We start from the raw sequence: 22,500 nt of genomic DNA, 5'->3' as shown, positions 1-22,500 counted from the left end.
GGGAGCTCTCCAGGACCTTGGTGGAGTCGGCGTGGTAGTACTTGGTCAGGATCAGGATGACCTACAGGAGAGAGGCAGAGGAGAGAGAGAGAGAGTTAACTACGTAATATCAAAATATTAAAACAGAAAATAACAGAGAAGCGTTCTGTCAGTCAGTTCAGAGATGTACTGTACCAGAACAAAGAGATGTGATGGGAAGAAGAGAAGTGTTAAGTCTGCTCCATTGAGAGGCTGTTGTTGCTACAGGCAGAGTTTGAAATACAATTCAAATCCGGGGCAATGCTTTGGGAACAATGCCAGTGTAGCTGGCATTTACTGTGTCCCTTGTCACCTGGTTTGCACGGGTAATGTCACACTGTATGCGTTCTTGCGGTGTACTGGTGTTCATGGAGACTGTGTTTCATTTGCTTGTCTGTGTCTTTGCGTAAATGTGAGATATACACGAGCAACGGAAGCTTAACCACAGACAAGTGTTTCTTATCAGTCCACAAAGAAATAAACATAATAAATAGAACACCCGCACTGTATTTAGGCATAGATCTCCCAAAGGGGCAATGTAAAAACTGTTTTTGTTTCCAGTGGCTTGGTTCAATCAATAAAACTGCATTAATGCAGGCTACAAAATGGCCTAGATTATTGGACAATAAATCCCTTTACATTTATTTATTATTTCATGTGGGGGAGTTGATTTTAATGCAGCATTTTACTGAAACTATTACCCTGAACAAATAACCATCATGTTTGCCACTTAAATTTCCGTGAGAAAATGCTCACAAAGCGCTTTCCTCTACAAGCTTCCCCGCCGTTAGTCGAAATTATGCGCTTTGGGTTTTTCTTGGGGCATTTTCAATTATAAGCGGTCCTCGGTTCAAGACCAAGTGCCACACCCCATTTTGGAGGGCGAGGGATGGGGTGGGGGTGGGGGTGGGATCTAGGGTATGTAAGGCAGCGGTAATTTCATCAGGAATTCAACAGAAGCCGGAGAAATCTATTATTCATTTTGACTGAGACACTGCGGTATGATGTGTGTATATAGGATCAGAGACTCGCTCTTCTTTCAACATTTTCTGAGTGAGAGTGCCCCTGGTCTTGACAGCCGGGCCTTCTGGGATTTGTGCTGCTATGCCGAGGGTTGCTTCAGGCCTGGAGGGTGTTTTTGATTGACAGGCCGGCTCACGGCTCTATACTGTAGGTGTTGTGGAGTGAGTGAAGAACTACAGTGGGCCTGCCTTAATTCTCAAATACCTGGAACGCGCCCGAGTCGCGTTAGATTTGAACCACTCTTAACCATTATTTTATGCCTTAACTGTTGAAAAATAGCAGATATACAAGCTCACAGCGCGGCACCGAGTGCCGCGCTGCGAGCTTGTAGATCTGCTATTTTTGAAAAATCGTGAAAATGTGTGCAAGTCTTTGAATATCTTTGACCCGATCTTTGACCCGACTCCTAAATCCGTCTTCTAAATCATGTTGTTCTCAAACTTTTTCATGTCAAGGACCCCCAAAATTACAGGTATTTGGCCGCGGACCCCCATCTCAAAATATGTTGTTCCAGGGACCACCCAGAAGCAAATATTTGAGTTACAAATGTTCGCTTTTAAATTGATATATTCAAAGACTTGCAAAGAAATATCATGATTCTTCAAAAAATAGCAGATCTACAAGCTCGCAGCGCGGCACTCGGTGCCGCGCTGTGAGCTTGTATATCTGCTATTTTTCAATAGTTAAAGCAGTCAATAACCCTAGGCCTAAATGGGTTAAGGCTCTGGGGAGGGGGAGGGAAGCTGGGGGCCCCGGCCCCTGAGGCAGCAGCACTCAAAGAGTCACACTGCACTGTGGAAACACCAAGACGTGGGTGCCCTTATCGAAGGAAGCGCAGTCTGATGCCGGTCCACATGCGATGCCGCGAGACACATTTTACACACACGCAAAGGCGTGTACATTATTTATACGATTCCAATCTACAGGGTGTCCGCCCTGAACCTGAGAGGTCGGGGTTCGATCCAGGCTCTGAAAAATGGGACCCAGTGCCTCGCTGCTTTACTAGTGTCATGTCCAGGGGGTGTCCTTGTACCAAGCTGCCTCACGCTACAGAAACAGGAGATAGGCTCCTGCCCTATGAGCCTCACGGCTCTGCAAGGCTTACTTACTAACTAATCTACAGCAACAGGCAACCAAGTTATGGAGTCATGAGCTTTTGGAATGAATGAATGTAAATTATAGTGTACAGTATGTGGCCTCTGTTAGGCAATATGAAGGACAACACACAGTAGTTCACGAGGTTAACGTCTGCTGAGTTCCTTGTCAGATATCTTTATTATCCTCTTATCATTATTATTACTAACCCTCTTATTATCTTCCATTGACTTATTAAAATATTTGACATTGAGGTTAAATATCTGTGCATTTTCATAAAGTGAGAATGTTGAGCCATTCAAACCATGTCCTCTAGCTAGCATACAGTGCTGCCCAAACATCAGGCCATGGCCATACGACGGTGAGCAACCAGCTTCTGGTTCATTCAGCCACCAGACCCTGAGAAGGTTTTAACATGGCTTCCTGTAGTGCCTTTTCCAAAGCACTTTTCAATGTGCGTTACATTCACCCACACACAGACAGTAGAGGCAACCATTCAAGACACCGACCTGCTCATCGGGAGCGGTTAGGGGTTCATGGTCTTGCACAAAGGAATCAAGGAAGAGCCATGGATCGAAACCTCTCCACCTCCTGAGCCACTACCGGCACTCCTTTGAGGGCAGGGCTCATCATTTAAATCCCACAATGGGTCTTGAACGAGGTTACACCACCTCTCAACAAAGGATCAGTCCAAGCAGAGCACCGCTGCTCTGGAAACATACAAAAACAAGCTTTGAAAGCTAAAAAAAAAACAACTAGAATCCGAACTGACACAGCCTTGTCATCAAAGGCGCCCAGCACAGCCCCCCAAAGGCTCTTGGCTCAAAGCGACCTACTGTGTAAGCTTCGAGAGTTCCAACAACCCTGGCAGAGCTCGGCTTCCAATGATTGCTACTATGGATTACCGCAAACCCGGAACGGGAGAACATTCCCCGAGGCAGCAGCAGCCACTACTTGCCGAACTTTATTAACAACCACAGTGACAGCTCTCACAGATGCAGTGACAGGACAGGGACTTTAGTGTGACTTTTTTCCCCGCTTCTACAGCTGTCTGTAAGGCTGTCATCGTCGACAAAGCGGATGGCATCCCTATAACTGAATGTGTGACTGAGCCGCCCGCTGTGTGTGAGCCTCGCGCAGCGCGAGCGGTCCCTGATCGCCTGCAGGCCCCGCTGCGACTCGCCTGGTGTCCGTGGGAACAGGCCGCCCGCCCCTGCACAGCTGTCCCTTCGCTAATGAGCCGCTGGCAGCAGAGCTCGGCAGTCCCGCCAGAACAGAGGCGACGGAAACGAGTGCTGAGGGGGTTGACGTATAAGGATTAGGTGAAAATGCCTATTATACCCAAGTCAAACCTCAGGTTCGATATCACATGTCAGTCTGCGGTTACTTAGCACAGCTGAATAAAGTGTGAGTAGAATGACACAATACAGGATGAGGAACGGGCAAAGATAAGACGCCAGAAGGGATAACAAGTGGGCAATCTGAACGATTGAACTCAACATAAAACAAGGGACATTTTTAAATGGAGGAAAGATAGGCCGTAAACGAGAGAAAGCATTGGGCCATCGGAGTCAACTTCGCAAATGAAGGAGGCCAAACCACTTCTGAAAGGCCTGTATAACGTGCGTGTTCCCACAGTGCGGTAAAACAGGACTTGCTTAGAAAGGCAGTCCGGAGAGGAATGTACAGTAGTGCATTCCAGCATTTTGCAGCATGCATCCCAGCGATCTGTCACAGGCCACATCAGGACTTTTGTTTACAATCGAGCCCCATGCATGAATACTGTAAATTGATTCATGTGTGTGCTCCACACGCCAAATGACATCCTGCATACAGTACATGAAGGAGAGAGAGAGAGAGAGAGAGAGAGAGAGAGAGAGAGAGAGAGAGAGAGAGAGAGAGAGAGAGAGAGAGAGAGGGAGAGTGGGGGGGGGGGGTCAAGTGCCCCATATTCTCTCCAACATGTGAGAGATTGAGGCATACATCATTCATGTCAGCGTACCCGTGGTTTTTCATGCCAAAAGCCCAGTAATATATTCTGCGGCCTCAGCCCTGCTCAATTGGAAAATGATTTTTCTTTTGGTGGGATTGAGTGGACAGGGCAAGGACATAGTCTGCCATTAATCACTATGGACAGGAGGCAGAGGGGAGTGCGCGTTTGGCAACGGCATGTACCAGCCCCGCACTGACAAAACTGCTGAACGGTGTAGAAGCCGGATTCCCCGTTGCCTCTGTGCACTGACCAGCGCCTGTAAGTCTGTAACTTGGCAGCTGCCACCTACGGCTTATTTGAGTGAAGCGCAAAATTGGCAGGGCCCGAACGTGTCTGTGTACGTTGAATGTATTTCAAATTCTTTTTCAATATATATATATATATATATATATTTATTTATTTTTTTGTAGAGTCAGTTCACTGCCAGTCAGTTGCAATCGCACACAAATACATCAGAGTGGAGTCTACAAGTATTGGCAAACTTGTCAAAATGGGTCTATTTTTTTTTTCTTTTTTATGAGCAATGACAGAAATGGGGAGGGAAAAAAATCCTCCTCAGCACCCTGTATTGACAGAGATAATAAATCACTCGGAAGTTTGCGGTGAACTTGTTTGACCCGGGGAAACTATTGCAGATGCATTCCTCGTCGTAACCGTCTTATAATACCATGGAACCACATCATTTGCCACTGTGGGTTTCTTGTTTGTCTGCCCGTTGACAATGAACCCACTGGCATTTATTGGGGAAATATCAACAGGGTGGTGAGGACCCCCGCGCCCGCCCGCGCCCCCCTCCCCTCCACCGGATGATTCAACACAAAAGCTTACAAGAGGCCCCATTGAGGCCCCAACCTCATAGCGGAGTGGACCATGAACTCCCAAACTCCACTGGGCCGCGTTTGTCCCCAGGACATTCCCATCAACTGGGAGTCAATGGAAGACTATCAATCATCCTTTTGAGGACAGAGGAGAAATAAAGAGATGAGGAAGATGGCAGACCGCGAGTCTGAGAGAGGAGAAAGAGAAAGAAAGAAAGGCAGTCATTCATTTGTAAAAGCGAAAACAGTGAAATACAATTGTGCCATCAAAGTGTCTAACAGCCCTCGTCCCCCTGGGGGCGTAAACTCATTCCCATGCAACAGACCACACACACAAATTATAATGCAACGCTTCTTGGAAGAAGCAAACTACGAGGAGCTCGTTTTTGTTAGTTTTCTGTCTATTTTCCAAAAACTGAAACCCAGCTGAATTTCTCTGGACATGAAGGTACTGTACATTCACAGCCAATTCAATTAAGGGAATTACCCCGGTTTTTGCCACTTCCACAATTTGAGTGCACTTTGGCACAACACAAGATGCACGCACGCACACACGCACACACACAAACACACACACACACACACACACACACACACACACACACACACACACACACACACACACACACACACACACACACACACACACACACAGTGTGGGCTGGCAGTGGTTCAGGTCGTAAAGTGTCCGCTTGGGAATTAGAAGGTTCCCAGTTTGACCCGGTCAGCTTTCTCTATCTGTCTAAGCTCTGCATCTACGTTATCTCTTCTCCTCGTCTCTTCGGTGTCTTAACACACATCTTCTATTTTTGATCCTCCTTCTACATATGCGCCTCTTCCTCCTGTTTTCCCCCTGTATTCTCTCATGAATACCGATCCGTCGCTATAATTAGCCTTTGATCCAATCAGCGGCCTGCTTACCCAGGGGGCTGAAATAATATGGTTTAGTAATTCCCTCACAAGTGCATGCCCAGGCTCTCAATTAATTGTGATACATCAGGCGCACAATCAAGCTATCTTTGGTAGCGGCCTTCGGAGGATCAGTCGTCGACGGCAAACCCAAAAGGTGTCATCGAGGTGCATTTGGAACGATCAGCGCAAGCATCAGCACATAATGTATGTGAATACATCTTCCTGTGCGCGGGGATGGGGAGACCGAAACTGTCCGTGGAGAACACTGTACATTGACTGAAACTCCATACAACCGCTAATTGGACCAACAGGATTAAGGACTTCTTTAGATGTGCGTTAATCCACTGCAGAAAGCCCGGGGGCCTCCACGAGAGAAACAGAGAGAGAAGGGGGGTCGGTGTTGGAGGAGAGTCGATGAAGAGAGAAGTGTGGTATGGAATAAGACCTGGAGTAAAAAAGAGATCAGAGCTAGAGATATAGAGGGGTAGACAGGTAGACTACTCTAAGACTAAGATCTCAGGACCTGATCCCATCTATGGCCAGGTACTGAAAAGTGAAAACCTGTGCAGACCAGCTCTGTTGCATCTTTCATTGTGTTCTTTTTTTTTTGGAAAATCTCTTAAGATGCAGAAGGTCCTCAAGCATTGGAAGCATTTCATTATTGTTCCAGTTCTAGCCGCAGAATAGAACACCTACTACATTTAATGATTTCAGGCAGGTAGCTTTGACTTTAGTTCTGAATTAATTTGAGAAACCTATCAAGGATGAGGTTTTAAAGCAGGTTGAGAAATGGTTTGATGCGTTACAATTTGCAATTCTACTCATCTACTGGTACCCTTCAAGGTTGCTGCCTCTCCCAACTTCTTCCTACACTAATGAGCAACAGACACATTTTCAAGTTAACTAATAATTCTGTTATTGTTTGCCTTCTTGAAGGAGTTTTATGAGCTGATGGTGGAGGAATGTGTGCCTTGGTGTGATAAGTATTTCCTCCATCTTAATGTGTCAAAAAGGAGAGAGATGAGCATTGATTTCAGAAACAAAATCTAGCTCACTGCTTACTGTTATAAAAGGTGTTGACATTGACCTTGAGGATACCTATACACCTATACCTATATTTGGGTATTAACAAAACAAATCCCATGACCTCTAACAAGCAAAGATGTTTGCAGTCTTTCTCAATTGTGTCTATTGATATGGTGACACACTTTTACAGACGTTTCATTGATATTTATATTATTGCGCGGTTTGGAAACCCATAAATCTATCCAATAAGCTTTAGTCCCGTTAAAATGGTCAGAAAGATCTCAGGGGGGAAGTCATGACAAGCATTTGTGGTGGTTCGGGCATCTTGTATGCCTCCCAAGCATCTCCCTAGGGAGGTCCTTGCTGCATGTCCCATTGGGAGGAGAGCCCCCCATCCCCCCTGGCAGACCAAGGACCAGATGGGAGGATTATATCTCCACAATCTCCTGGTGAATGCCTTAGGATCCCCCAAGAGGAAGTTGTTAGTGTTGCTTTGGAAAGGGAAGACTGGATGGAACATGCTTGTCCTTAACACCCAAGGGGCCAAACTCGTTCAGTAACGAGATAAGGCCACTAGAGGTCGCTCTGCCTAAAGGAGTTGTCTCGTTCCTCAACGAGACAACAAAGGGTTAACTGTGCAGCGTGCTGCGCGCATGCTGTGTGCCCTGTGAAAGACCCTGGTCCATATGTCATAATGTGACGTTCACAGAAACAAAATGGCACGTCTAGGCTGCATTGATTTCTATTATATGCTGAAACATAAAAAGGGCTTTATCTCTGAATAAGGTGCAAAGAACGCCAGGGAAGCAGAGATCTGATTGTTTTCACGGCGACACTTTACCGCGATGGTCGGCCCCGGTTTGGATTTTAGTTTCGCGAGCGTTTGTAAACAAATGGATTATCTTCCTCAATCGTCAGTGGACACTCGCGTGCACACGCACAAAGCTTCCGAGGCTCTTCAAAATTAAAGCGTAAGTGAACGGCGGCACCAGCAACAGCTAGAAATGTTAGAAACCTTGGCTCTCCATGTGTTAAGTGGGCAAACACTATTGGACTGACTGACTGCTCCATCAACTCCATCGGGAGTTTGATATTGCGCTCAGGTTGTTGTGTCAGGGCTGCTGTTTGGAGGACTAAAAATAAAATGGAGGACTAAAATGTCTCCTTCATCCCAACTTCCCAAGTGCTATAGATATAATGCTAATGACAGCACTTTTACATTCCTTGAGCTTCCTTGTACATTTGCACGATTCCATTACCCTGTATGATGTATTGTATTGATGTTGTCATCGATGTCCTTTTGTATTGTTGTTATGTGAACTCTGGCTGCAAAATAATTCTCCCCCGGCGGGACAATAAAGATAACCTTGAACCTTGAGGACGAGACGACAAAGGGAAGATTGCGTGTGAGAGAAAAAACAGTGTGCATGTTGGAGAGTGATGGGGAATTATTAAAGATGCACAATAGCACCTACAGAAGAAAAGAGAGTAGTAAAAACAAAACAAAAAAAATAGAACTGCAGGGATCTAATGCAGTGGTTCCCAAAGGTTTAGCTCGAGACCCAAAAGAGAAACTAGAAATACTGTTCCTACGAAACAGTGTGTGCTCGCTCGTGACTATATTCTGCAGCGTGCTAACTGTCATGTGAAGCTCAACCAATACTCCAGCTAACGCCACTCCCTGATTTTCCATGCCTCAATTGCACCTCATTGGCTAAGGGCCCTGCCTTTGTCTGCGACGGAACTCACTATATAAATAATGGAGATAACATAGTGTTCTCACCTTTCAGGCCTGAAAGGCGAGCCCACAAAATCTCATTGGCTAAGGGCCCTGCCTTTGTACTGTCTGCGACGGAACTCACTATGCGACGGAATATATCACTATATAAACTATTAAAAATAAATCACGTAAAAATTGGTCCGCGACCCAAAGACGGGTCCCGACCAACTGTTTGGGAAACAGAGATCTAATGGGGTTGCCTGGTAATCAATAAGGCCGAGGGATTAAGGCCGTGTCCCCTGGGCTTTCAGATCTGTCCATTGATCTGGCCAGCTGCAGGCAGAGCTTATAGCATGAGGACGGGAGGCAGGGGTGAGGTGCTGCGCTGGGGTAGAACTCAACTTAACCCAGGTCTTGACAAGTTGGCTTTCAAGGAAGAATGCTCACAACCTTGCACCAAAAAAGAAATAACACCAGTGTGAAGTGAGCTCGTGCTATTTATGAGTTCATTTTATTACAGGAGCACCGCTCAACAAAAAAAAAATCTTACTGCAGCTCGATTCCAAGACTGGGAGCCTTATTGGCGTCAAAATGCTTCTTCACTGACTGAAGTGTCCCATGTATACCGATGAGCATAAATACTTTGAGCTGTGATTTCCTTTAACTGAAAGAGGCCTTCGAGAAACGAGTTCAAGAGGAAGAAGTCTTTGAAGAAGGGCACAGAGAAGTTTAGTGTGAGTGAAGTTTTCATCAGTGATCATCTGGCAAGGGCCTGTCGTCGTGTCACATCCAGATCACCCCCTCTCATCATCTCACCAGTTGACAGATATCTCTGCCAGAGCCCTATCCGGACCCCCCACCCGATCATCATCTCTCCAGCTGACAGATACTCTGTCAGAGCCCTGTCCAAAAGCTGACAGGAAAAGAAACTGACGGGCAGACAACATAAAAAAAAAAAGACTCACTACTGCAAGTTGTGTTCCTGTTCTTCCTCTTTGGGTGGGTTTACATTCCCATAAATTCAGAATACAATCTTTCCAGGCAGGAAAAAGAACTGGCAGAGGAAATTAAACATCGGAAGGGGGAGCGCAGGTGGTGAGAGAGAGACTGGGACACGAAGTGAGAGACCACCTGCATTGAAGACATCAGCAGCCAAACAACCACAGGTGTGTTCTGTACAATACTGTACAGTACGTGTGTCCCACTGCTTTCAGTAAATCACACCATGTGTGTGACTAGACCTCCTAGCTAAATGTGTACACCAACCTGTCTGTGTATATTGTACTGTACACAGCATTATTTGGTTCTCAAATAATCATGGGGGGAGAGGTTAGCGTCACAATAACTTTCACCACAATCACCATTTTAACCACGTTTCATACTTTGGTTATTCAAAAATATTGAGAATGTGTGCAAATCTTTGACTGTTTTCTTTTAAAAAAACAAGCATTTTTTCAACACAAATCTTTGCTTCTGGGGGTCCCTGGCACAAAATGATTTAGAGATGTGTGTCCGCAGCCAAATACATACAAAGTTTGAGAAGCACTGGCATACAGAATGGCACAATGTCCTGCTGCAATAAACACGTTTACACAAATATAAATGTTATAAGATTTTTCTCTCTCATCGTCTCTTGCTCCCACTTTTGTCTTTCCTTCTTTCTCCATAAATGTCAAAGATAGTCTTGCATCTCTATGTTAACTTTTCTGAAATAATCCCTGAGTACCAATCACTAGGGCTGTTACGATTATGACATTTTACATGACGATTAATTGTCACTCAAATAATTGCGATTAACGATTTCATTGTATTTTTGTGGTTGACAACTACATCTCTGTTTAGCTTTTAGGCTTTGAAAATGCACATGGCAGATATGACGCATAACCTAATAAAATTACTGACATATTTGACAACTTTATACTAAAAAAAAAACAATGATAGTGGATAGCTGATCTACAAGTTCACAAGCTGTGAGCTTGTAGTTCTGCTATTTCCACTATGTTTGAAAATGTTTTTTCAAAAATGTTTCAACGTGGAAACGATAATGACGATTATGACAAAATAATTGTGATTATGTCAAATAATTGCGATTAGACGATCACGTAACAATTGTAACGGGCCTATCAACCACCTTAGTCTTTATCTCTGTGTTTGGTTTCCTTCCCGGATACCTTTCCTGGCACGGTGACATGGGGAGGAGCATTGCATTCCACGCTTGGCTCGGGCGAAGTCTCCTTTAGTGGATGCAGCTGCTCGGCCGGGCCGAACAGCTGTCGCCACGGAGACGCCATTATCATAATCCCTCTCTCCTCTCCACCCCCTCCATCGCTCTCTGTCAGCATCTCTAGCTGCCTATCGCTTGGTTGTGTGGTGGCATGCATCCCTTTGTTCACACATGTTTTTCCCCTGTGTATATGTCAGTGGTTCTCAACCAGTGGTCCGAGTGGTCCCCCAGAGGGGCTTCCAGGTGGTCACCAGCTAAATGATGGAGAATTGGTAACCAAATGGACCCTTATATACCTTTAACTCTTGAGAGCATTTAATTTTACCCTCTCAAGAGTTAAATTATTGATAAACATCTGCATTTAGGAGAATTGTTATTCTGATCAACGATTGCCTGTTTATCTCTCTTATGGTACCACATCAATACAGCATGGAATTCAAAATCGTATCCAACGCAAACAAAATATTAAAGGTTTTGGGTCTGAGAGGCCAAATCTCATCAAATGGTGGTCCGTGGCACAAATGCCCAATAAATAATGGACCTTGCAATATAAAGGGCTGAAAACCACTGGTGTATGTCATATGACGGTCTTTCTCTTCCTATCTTAGATTACCTTTCCAACAAAATATAGAATCAAAGTCTGACATCACTGGCGATAGAAGCAGCTAACCCCCTGGGTCACAGTTCGTGTTATATAAGAACTCTGTTCCAAAAATAAACAAACGATTTTGCGGGCAATTTTTTACTGATATGGATATGAAGCATCAACTGACAGTGAAAAAGTCATAATTTATCCAAAGAGTAATCCAAAACACAGACGTTATCAAATGTACAGTAACTCAATGTCATAAACGACACATACCTGACAGAATCGGGACAGCAGGGCTGATCTGTTTATTTTTGGTTCTTATATGACATGATCTAAGATTTCCCTGAGGGATTTTCAATAGAAACGTCTGTGATCCAGTGCTACCATATTATCATGCCATCATGCATCGTCTTATTTCTGTGCTGTTCCTCCTCAGCCCCTGCCTTTTGGATTTTGTTAACCCGAACGCATAGCAAAATCACACACCATTAAGGACAGCAGCTATTTACAGAGGAGTGATGGGGGCGATTGTTTTCTTAATGGGACTTAAACATGGCTTGGGGTTTGTGGAGCGGGCGGTATAACGGGCAGTGGAAGAGGCTGAATGGCACATTAAACACAGTGAAATTACTCCTAGGGTCTAATTTGGGCAAATGTGTTCCGGGGAACTGTTCTAATTATATGACAGAGATACATTATTTATCTGTGTGCATTATTATTACAGTGTTTTTCCCCCGTTTCCCAAAGATGAGAACATCAAGCGGAATTTATCACGCCAGGACTGGCGTCGCCAAGCTGCTGTAAGAGATGGATGGAATTTATTCGAGGTTGTTTAGTTTGTCGTAGAAGTTTTAGAGGCCACTGAGTTGAGTCTGAGAACATTTCGCCCGACATTCTTTACACTTTTGTCATTACGCTGGCATTAGCTTCAACCCCACCTCAACCTTGAAATGAACAAACAAGACCCGTCAGGGCTGACGGAAAGCGTAATGGAAATAGGAGCTTTAAACGAGGACAGCTTAGCGACATAAACACTTTGACAGAAAGGGGCTCCGGTGTGAAACCAAATATTTGTCAATGTTTCGTTTTAAAGCACACTCAATCCTAGAACAAATTGGAAAAGGCAACTATTATTACAAACCCCAAACCCCAATTGTAAGACCAATTAGATCATTCAAAGGGCGAGGAAGGTCTGACTGACCAATAGCGGGCCTCACGTAGCCGTGCCAACCGCACGGGGATGAAGGGAGGGGGCTGTGTAAATACACAAAGGCTTAAAGTGCTTGCTACGGCTAAACCGAACATTAGTATGGATAATTGAGCATGGTGCTTTTTGGCCGCGAAGCTCCATTAGCTGTCAACTGAAGCACAACGCTTTCTCTACAATGAGTCCATCTCCCCTCATGCAAGTGTTCATTCACTCTCCACATTAATTGGGGTTAGTGGGGGTTATTACAACTTTGAAAACTCTTGTCTCCTTTTGAAACTCCCTCTCAGACTCAAAACGCCGCATTGGTAACTCGTGTTTTTATGCTTCTAAGGAACTTGCATCCCCACTAATTACCTCCAGCCCACCACAGCGACCCTTTCCCAGAAGGCATTCCTCCCAACGTCTCTCTCTCTCTAAGTTCCATCCAACCGCTAAGGCCAGTAATCCTGTACAGTAGCCCTCCTATGTCCCGGCCGTGCACAGCAATTTCTTTGAACGTGTGGGAGTACTGACGGAGACAGCTCTGGTCTATGAGATGTCCAGATTTGTGGAGTGGGAGGCCCCCGGTGGGCCCCCTCAGCTTTGTTTTGAGTGGACCGGCGTCAGTGTGGTGTCTGGGATGCTTAGCGTCAGCCAGGGTCTTAATGCAGGGCCTGTTTAGTCACACAACACAGACACACCTTGGCTACTGTCACAAGGCATCAGCGCCTCCAGGCAACCCGGCTACCTCCTCCCCTCAGAAGAGAAAGAGAGAAGGAGACAAAGAACCAGAGCCCTGTCACACTCCATTTAGAGCAGCGCTTTTCAACCCTTTTCATACCAAGGTCCATTATTTACTCGCCGTTTGAGCCACAGACCACCGTTTGATGAGATTTAACCTCTCAGACCCAGAACCACAAATATCTTCTTATTGATTTTGTCCACAATTCCATAATGCTGTATTGATGTGTTTCCATAGGAGAGATATTAACAGGCAAAACCTTGATCAAAATAACACTTTTTCTACATTCTCTAATGATGCAGACTTCTTGTAAATTAAGTAGATGCAGATGTTTAACAACAATTTAACTCTTGAGAGTGTAAAATGAAACCAAATGGGCCCCGTAAGGGTCCACTTGGTTTCATTTTATGCTCTCAAGAGTTAAAGATCTATAAGGGTGCATATGGTTACCAACATTTAGCTGGGGACCACCTGGAACCTCCTCAAGGATGACTGGTGGTCCCTGGATCACTGGTTGAAAACCACTGATCTAGAAGGAGATGAAAAGAGGAGAAGGTGCAACTTCCAACAAACACCCACACACATTATGCCATCATGCATGCACTGCACACACAATCACACGCTGAAACTCCTAAACAAAGCAGCCTTGGAAACTCCAGACATCCAGAATTCACTCTGACTCCTTTGCCCTGTCTGTCAAAGTATTTCCTCCACTGACCTCTCTCTGTCTTACAACCGCTGGGGTCTCTTTCAAGTCGAGGCCACCCAACTTCAGAATGAGGTCAGACCCCAAAAAGTGTCAAAACCGCAAACAAGTAACGACGCCCACGCGCCTTCATCAAGCGCAGCCAGAAAACGTACGCTGCCAAATTCTCTCAAGCACGCTGTCTGTCAAAGCAAAGTCCATTTACAAAGCCGTCTTGTTCCGTGTCCAGATATGTGGGGGTTAAGTGAGAGACGCAGCATCAACGAGCAAACTATACGAGGCGTATTGTAAGCGGCCAAGGCTTGGCCACAAAGTCCTCAACCACGAGACATCCTTTAACAGAGGCCAAGTTTACATTGGCGTGTGGAAAAACGCCACCTTTAGGTGTGTGTGTATGCAAAAAAAAGAAAGAAAAAAAAACACAAAGTCCCCCTCAGACTCGGACGGCAGGCACCTGCGAAGCAGAGTACTGCACGTTGGTTGCCATGGCAACCAAGGCACTCAGCCATCAGGGAGGTGAAATAGTGTAAATGTTTTTTTTGTTTGATTTTTTTGCGCATCGTCTTGCTCCGCGCGCCGCGCAAAAGACCAACGGCCTTGAGCCGACGAGCGAGCGTGCCTCGAATTTCAACACCTCATCTTTTTCAATTGGTTGCTTACAAGGCAGTCCGACCGTCTCCGACAGATGTCATTTGGCACGCCGCGGCACGCCGCAGTACACCGACCACACGACGGCGTGACACAACGACAACTTCAAACCCTGTGGGCGAGAGGCAATGGCCAGATGCTACCTCTGTCCTGTGCCCCCCACCCCCGCACCCCCACTAAAGCCACATCTCTCTCTCTCTCTCTCTCTCTCTCTCTCTCTCTCTCTCTGCGTGTCATAACCTCTCCTGCTCTCGCTCTCTCTGTGGAATGGGAAATGTCAGCGGAACAGATGGTGAGAGTTCTTGTTGTTTATTTCTTAGGAGAGGTGGAGGTAGGGTGGGTCCAGTTGTGACCCGCTCAGGTCTATGGTCTGTGTGTGTGTGTGTGTGTGTGTGTGTGTGTGTGTGTGTGTGTGTGTGTGTGTGTGTGCCTGCGTGTGTGTGTGTGCGTGCGTGCGTGCATGTGTGTGTTCATCTATTGTGTCTGTGAGAGGTTACGGTACAGTATCTCTCCTGCATTTTAATTGTTTCGATTGTGGTCGGAGAATCCACGGACGCGTGTGTTCCTAATATAAGGTCCATTGCTGTGTCTGTGGCGGTGTGTCCATGCGCGGTTGGAGAGGACACTCGACCGTGCAACCGTGGGCCTTTCATTATTCATCATGGTCATAAGCCCTTTGTTCTCGCCTGCACCGAGGCTTTGGAGAGACACGCGTGCAGGCGTGTCAAGGCTTCTCATACGGTATACGCAGACATGGCAGAGGCACATACATTTATTCATCGGGAAGACATAAGTAATACAGTAGGAGCGCGCGCAAGCAGAGAATGTTAAGAGAAAGGAGTAGAGAGAGAAAGAGAGAAAGAGAGGGGGGTAAGGGTGAGATACTGTCAATAGATAGATAGATAGATAGATACAGACAGACAGACAGACAGACAGACAGACACACATAGAGGGGTAGACATATCCACAGGGCCACACTTAGTTCACACCGCCTTATAACTGGAGTAGAATATTAAAGCTACAATCGGTCAGTTTTAATGTCCGTTGTCTCCCTCTCCAGATAGAGAGAGGTAATTGCAACGATATACACGGGTATTACGAAATACAATAAAGACGATGGCGCATCTAGCGTCCAATCCGCTGTGCTGTCTGCTTCAAACAACTTTATTGACATTGTCCACCGGTAGACCTGTGTCTAACCCAACACACTAGGGTCTAAATGTCCACCTGCAGATGTGCTGGTTCTATTGTCCTTGTCCGTGGCAATTTCTCTAGATAATGTTTTATTTATTTATTTTGATCAGAAGACCCCATAACTGAATGTCAGTCTCCATGGTTTGTTCAGAATATGTATGATGCTGATGACCACCATCAGGGGTTATCGCCATGCTGGCTTATTGCTGTGGATATTTTTGTCAAACTAAACCCTACGGGTGCATTTGGTTCCATTTGTACACTCTCAGAGTTACAGTAATGGTTTTCAGGGCTAGCTTTTTATGTTGGTAGGACTTTAAATGCTTTATAACAGGTCATTACTGTAAAGTTCTACCTTTATGTTTTATTGTGCGTTTTTTATTGTCTGCTCATTTGCATGTCTATGGCAAAAAAAAAAGAATATATATATATATATATATATATATATATATATATATATATATATATATATATATATAATATATATATTTATTTATTTATTTTTATTATTATTCTTTTTGACAAAAATGACCACCCTAATATGGACAACATGTATAGAAACACATTTTATTTTAATTTAAGTATCTTACGTCAGTTTTTATGCCCGATCCTGGATTTAAAAGAACATTGAGAATATAGCTGTGTATGCTACGGTAGCTATGCCGTGTATTAAATCACGCTACACCTGCATGGCGGAAGTGACTGAACTTTAAACTTAACGAATGAATAATAGCCTCAATCAACCGGTCCGAGGGTGACATTTCCCAGATTCCCCGACTCATTTAAAACACAAACACGACAACAATAAAAGCCCTTACCACTATATGCCAGGGCAGCATTTAAAATTCCAATTTGCCACTAACAGCAAATGGTCTCAGGATGCACTCACTATGACCGCCTAAGGGCAATTAATTGCTGATGTGGAGAGAGGAATGTGAATTTGAATATGTACTTAAGCCCTTTCTCTCTCTCTCTCTCACACACACACACACACACACACACACACACACACACACACACACACACACACACACACACACACACACACACACACACACACACACACACACACACACACACTGTTTCTGTCTCTCTAGGGAATAACGGTGAAAGGTTTAGCTGAAACGCACCATAAATAAATCCTTGCAAGTACAGGGAACAAGACCCCCACCCCCATCCACTCTGTTTCTAACAGCTAATAGTACTTTGTAAAAATAAATAATAATAATAAAAAAAGGGGGGAAAAACATGAAAAAAAAGAAAAGAAAAACAAGACAAAAGTGACAAAAACACAGTGGGAGTGTGACGAATAAACAGTCCAAATAAAGGTTCTGCAAACATTTCACATGAAACATCAAATTGTTAATTTGTTAACCCAAAAGAGAAATTATACATTTGCCGGGACCCACACCAGTGAAAATAGCCAATCTACAAACTCTCAACATGGACTTATTATATTTTACTTATGGAATTTCTTATGTTCTTTCCTAAAAATAAAACGTTTTTTGGGGGGAGGAGGGGAAAGATTTTGAAATATATATATATTAAATTTTTGTAGGAAAAGAAAATTGGATTTTTACTCGAGTCGTGGCCCATAAAAATTCGTCCATCTCCCACAAATGGGTCGTGAACCACTCTTTTGGAAACAGTGTATTAGATTATGAGCTATCTGAACGTTTTAGTCTGAGAGATTGATCTCAGAGTGATGCTAAAGTCATGGGGCCACTCAGTTAGTATCGAGCACGAATGTATTCTGCAAGTTTAATGGCAATCTGCCAATTTGTTAACGAGATAACTTGTGTGCAAAGTGGAAAGTTTGGCCTAAGGGTGGTGAGGCCATGGGGTCACCCAAATCAGTAGGGCACGTCTTGGGCTGAGCGCATTAATTTTCATGGCAATCTGCCCATTACATTTTTAGATAGTGAGTGCAATTAAAAAAATTTGCACAGAAGAAAATGACATGCAATCTAGGCCAAGGGTTCCCAAACTTTTCAGGCCGCTACCCACCGAAATTATTATCATATGGGGACCGGGGACACCGCCCAACCCTGACAAGCACTTGTAATTGTACGAGTTGAGACATACATTTCAATTCGACTCATAATATTTGACAATTTGGCCAATTTGGTAATAAAAACGTCTTGAAAGTCATTAAATTGTAACTTTTTTTGATCAACTTCTTTATTGACACATTCCATGATGGTCATTTCACAGATGGTTCGATACACAACAATACTACAAAGAAATTGATATACAGTATCTCTGTGATATTACAAATAGGGCGTAGTTATGAAAAACTTTAGATACCCACGTGCACATACCCTGTATATGCGTATATTTGCGACCGTGAGGTCGCAGTTACTATGAAATCAGTCCCTCCATCAGACAGTCAGCCACTCCGTCTGTCTGTCACGTCATATCACACTTCTCTTTCATCCCTACTCTTATCTCCGGCACCGTTGCCCGTATCCATGCCAAACTTTGCACACACACTCCTTGGCTGGCAAACCACAACCTCCGCCCCTGATTTCTCACATGCCCCTCTTCTAGCGCCACCACGAGGTTGCTTTTTGTAGTCAACAACTCAACATTAATGGACAAACCAAGGCCACTTACTACGGGCCAATTTGTGTATACATGCGACCTGACGGTCTGGTGTCTTACTGGTGTATGTTAGTTTGTTTACTGTGTTAAGAGAGAAAACAATGTTGCATGTTAAGCTAATCATCTGGGGACCCCACAAAATCATTTGCCGATTCCTCTGGGGGTCTCGACCCCTACATTGGGAACCACTGGGCAGCAATTTTCAACATATGTTGTTTGGGACCCTAGTAGTGAAGTGGCAGATTGGCAGGTTGTCTGTTTAGTGGCAGGTTGTCTGTTTATCCCCTTTCAGCCCGAATAAATAATTTTCCTCTCTCCTCTGCTTCTGTTGCAGGAACAACAAGCTTAGATAAGCCACAGCCGGTGCCCGTCATGCATTTAAGCTACACAATACCATATTCTCAATTTCTATTCCAAGCACAAACCTGGGTTTTTTGTCAGAGCTTCTTGTTAAATGCAGTCCAAGAGGTGCAGGCACGCACATCCAAACATATTTTGACAGGTGCTGGATCACATGAGGCAACACTGAAGAGAGGAAAATATCTTGTAATCCCAAAACAAACTTTATTAAGTGGAAAAACTAATAATAAAGTTTGTGTCTTTTCAAACTTTATTATTAAAGCGGAAAACCACTTTAATAATAAAGTTAGTTTGGAAAGAGGATGCTCAGATTGTTTCCTCTCTTCAGAGCTTCTGGTTCTCTTAAGACTGTAGACTCCTGCTCTTATTCCCTCTTGCCCAGCACACAACACCACCTTCAGACGACAATGTGTACAAAGTGTACGCACAGCGACATTTAGCATCTATAAATCTGACGTCTGGCACAACTGATCTCTCAGTGATGTAGCAGTACTGTACGTTCAAGTCAGTTTGGTATGTGGGAGGACTTGAGCCCCGCCACAACTGAGTTGCTGTCCAGCGATGCGCCAACATTGATTGATTGAAGCTTTTATTAGAGGTTTGCATAGGAAAAGGTACAGGAAACCACAAGAAAGCTTTTGGCTTGTTTAAATTGGGCTCCCTTTTACAGTTCATACAACATACTTATTAACGATATTCTTTGAGATAACTAATCCAGTAGTCACTTCAGAGAAGACCATCGGAGAGACAGAGAGCAGCCGACCGGGAGCACGTGTACAGTTGACCTTTATCACCAGAAGGGCTACAGACGGGAGCTGTCAGTTCCCCCAAAATCACCCAACTGCACTACCAAACTGCAAGCATTCAGGCAGAACTTTGCCACTTCGCCACTTTTGGCACATGCAAACTCCCGCGTGTGTGTCTGTGTGTGTATGTGGATGGCTTTGTATACTTGAATTGGGTAGAATGGAATATATTTGTTCTACATGTTGGTTCGCGGCGCCAAAATTCTACACGCCGCATCCCAGTAGGATGTCATGAGTACCGCAGAGCACGCCACATGAAAAAGAATACATGATTATTATAACAAAGACTTCTCTCCGCGTGACAGCCACACATGAAGGGATGGAGGGACACAAACAGAGGGGGAAACAAAGAACAGCGCGGATGTCAGGCAGAGAACGAGACAAAAGGGGAACGACAGGAAGAATTAATATGTACGGAAAGTGGCACAATAGAGAGAGAAAAATGTAATTTCAGTGAACACGCAAGGCGGGACAGTTGCAGCATAGAGAGAGAGAGAGAGAGAGAGAGAGAGAGAGAGGACGGTAGAGAGAGAAGAGAAAATGATCCGAGGATATTTACAGCAAGAAGTCACATTTCGGAAAAGAAAATGCATCTATAATGTAACTTTTTCCAATGGTGACAAAGAACAACGAGGGACAGATTGAGAAAAAAAAAACGGACTAGGAAGAGTTAGGGCTGTCACAATATGACATTTTACATGACGATTAATTGCCACTCAAAAAATTGCGATTAACAATTTCATTGTGTTTTTTGTCGTTGACAATAACATTTCTGTTTGGCTTTTAGGCTTTGAAGATGCACATGGCAGATATGACACATAACCTAAATATACAAAGAAATGACCGACATATTTGACAACTTTATACTTGAAAAAGAACATTGATAGTGGAAATAGCCGATCTACAAGCTCACAACGCGTCGCATCGCTATTTCCACTATTGCTTTACTTTGAAAAAGATATATGAACATTTTTCAACATGGAAACGATTATGACGATTATGAAAAAATAATCGCGATTATGTCAAATAATTGCGATTGGACGATTATGTAATAACTGTGACAGCCCTAGGAAGAGACAGAATAAAACAGAGGAGGCGGAGACAGAATTAAACACAGAGGAAAGAGGAAAGAAAGAATCACAAAGAGCAACGAGAGACAAAGAACCGGAGGAGGAAGAGACAGAAAGAAACAAGGGATAAGAGCAGCGGAAGGGAGGAAAGGTCACTGTAAAAACACAGAGGGAGCCATGGAGGAATACCAACAAGACGCGACTCCAGCTGAATACCCAACTAGAGTGGTGCCCCCGCCCCGCGCAGCCCTGCCCTGCCCGCCAGCCGGATGGCAGCCAGCTGTGTGCACCCAGCTCTCCCCACAGGCCCGGTGCGGGCTCCGGGCGCTGCTGCCCTCTGCCAGCTGATGCCCACCGCAGCTGTGCCAACGCAAAGGCCGGCTGCTCTGCTGCACCTACAGTACTATGGGAAGCAGTGAATTTTGGGAGCACATTTTGAAGATGCAAATCTGGTACGGGGGGTTATTGGCATCAAATACTTATAGTAAGCGGACCTGAAATCCCCACTGTCAGGTGAAAAGAAGCAACTTGGACTCCCCATGCATTGAAGGAAGCATGAGGTCAGTCCGTTGTCTACCCACGCGTGGCAGAGGGAGAGCAGAGCCCAGGATTACATAGGCAATTGGCACTGGGTGAAAAATGGGTTACAAAATTGTGGGCTAAAAATTATAGGAAAAAAAATTATAAATAGCCAATCGAACATGCTTACACAACGCGTACATTACAGACAGTGTCTTGGAACGAGAAGATAAATACAAATCGGGGATCAAACGAACACACATGCACACACGTTCAAGCATTTACAATCAAACACAGATGACTACACACAAATACAGATAAACAGACGATGAAAGCAGTCCCCTCCACACACAAACACGCACAAACACACGCGCACACACACGCACACACACACACACACACACACACACACACACACACACACACACACACACACACACACACACACAAACTGACAATAACTGACTAACTAAACATTCACACACTCACACGGGGCAAAATGCGTCATACGATTCCACGACGTTTCGCTGCCACCATGTGCCAACTTGGCAACGCGGCCATTTCTCACGGCATTTGAGTGGAGTTCTCGGACTCATTGCACAATGGACAATTTGTATGCACCGAGCCAATTAAGCACGGTTGACGGGCCAAACATGTGTTTCTGTCGGCTTTAATGAAAAAAAAAATCAAACCTCGGTTCGAAGTGGAGTGGTGAATCTGAGCAGCTATACCATGTGTGTGCGTGCGTGCGTGCGTGCGTGCGTGCGTGCGTGCGTGCGTGTTGAGTGTGCCTGGCCTGCTAAACAGCACCCCTCCTTTGAGTGTGCCTGGCCTGCTAAACAGCACCCCTCCTTTAACATGTGTGTTGTGTGTGGCCACTAGAGGTATTGCCAGGCTACAGACATAGCCAGCCAGCCAGCCAGCCAGCCACATAGCCAGCCACCCACCCACCCACCCACAGACATACCTGTCTATTGGGAGTGCTTTCACCACTCCAAAAAGAAAATAAAGAAATAACTATCTCACCGTGCCACTCAGAACACTGGGGGGGAAAGGCGTACATACGGTAGTTCAGTCCCAGGGTCTAGGGCTGTCACCATTATGACATTTCACTTGACGATTAAATGACGCTCGAATAACTGCGATTAACGATTTAATTGTGTTTCGTCGTCGTCGAACATTTGAACATTATGAATACAAATAACATTTCTGTTTGGCTTTTAGGCTTTGTAAATAATAATAAA

At 44.7% G+C, this 22,500-nt stretch overlaps 1 protein-coding gene across 1 annotated transcript in view; it reads right to left on the bottom strand.

Annotated features, from left to right (window-relative positions):
- Positions 1-22,500, bottom strand: part of sorcs2 (sortilin-related VPS10 domain containing receptor 2) — a gene marked incomplete at both ends in the record, with an annotated part of 274,152 nt that overhangs the window by 182,235 nt on the left and 69,417 nt on the right. The window contains one exon of the mRNA XM_080741440.1: positions 1-61. This exon is cut by the window's left edge and continues 7 nt beyond it. Coding sequence (XP_080597566.1) covers positions 1-61 — 61 coding nt within the window. The remainder of the gene's footprint in view (positions 62-22,500) is intronic.

This window comes from Nannobrachium achirus, assembly GCF_963921795.1.
Source record: "Nannobrachium achirus genome assembly, chromosome: 14".
Taxonomy (NCBI): Eukaryota; Metazoa; Chordata; class Actinopteri; order Myctophiformes; family Myctophidae; genus Nannobrachium; species Nannobrachium achirus.
Note: the sequence above shows the minus strand (reverse complement) of the source record. Positions and strands in the feature narration are given on the sequence as shown.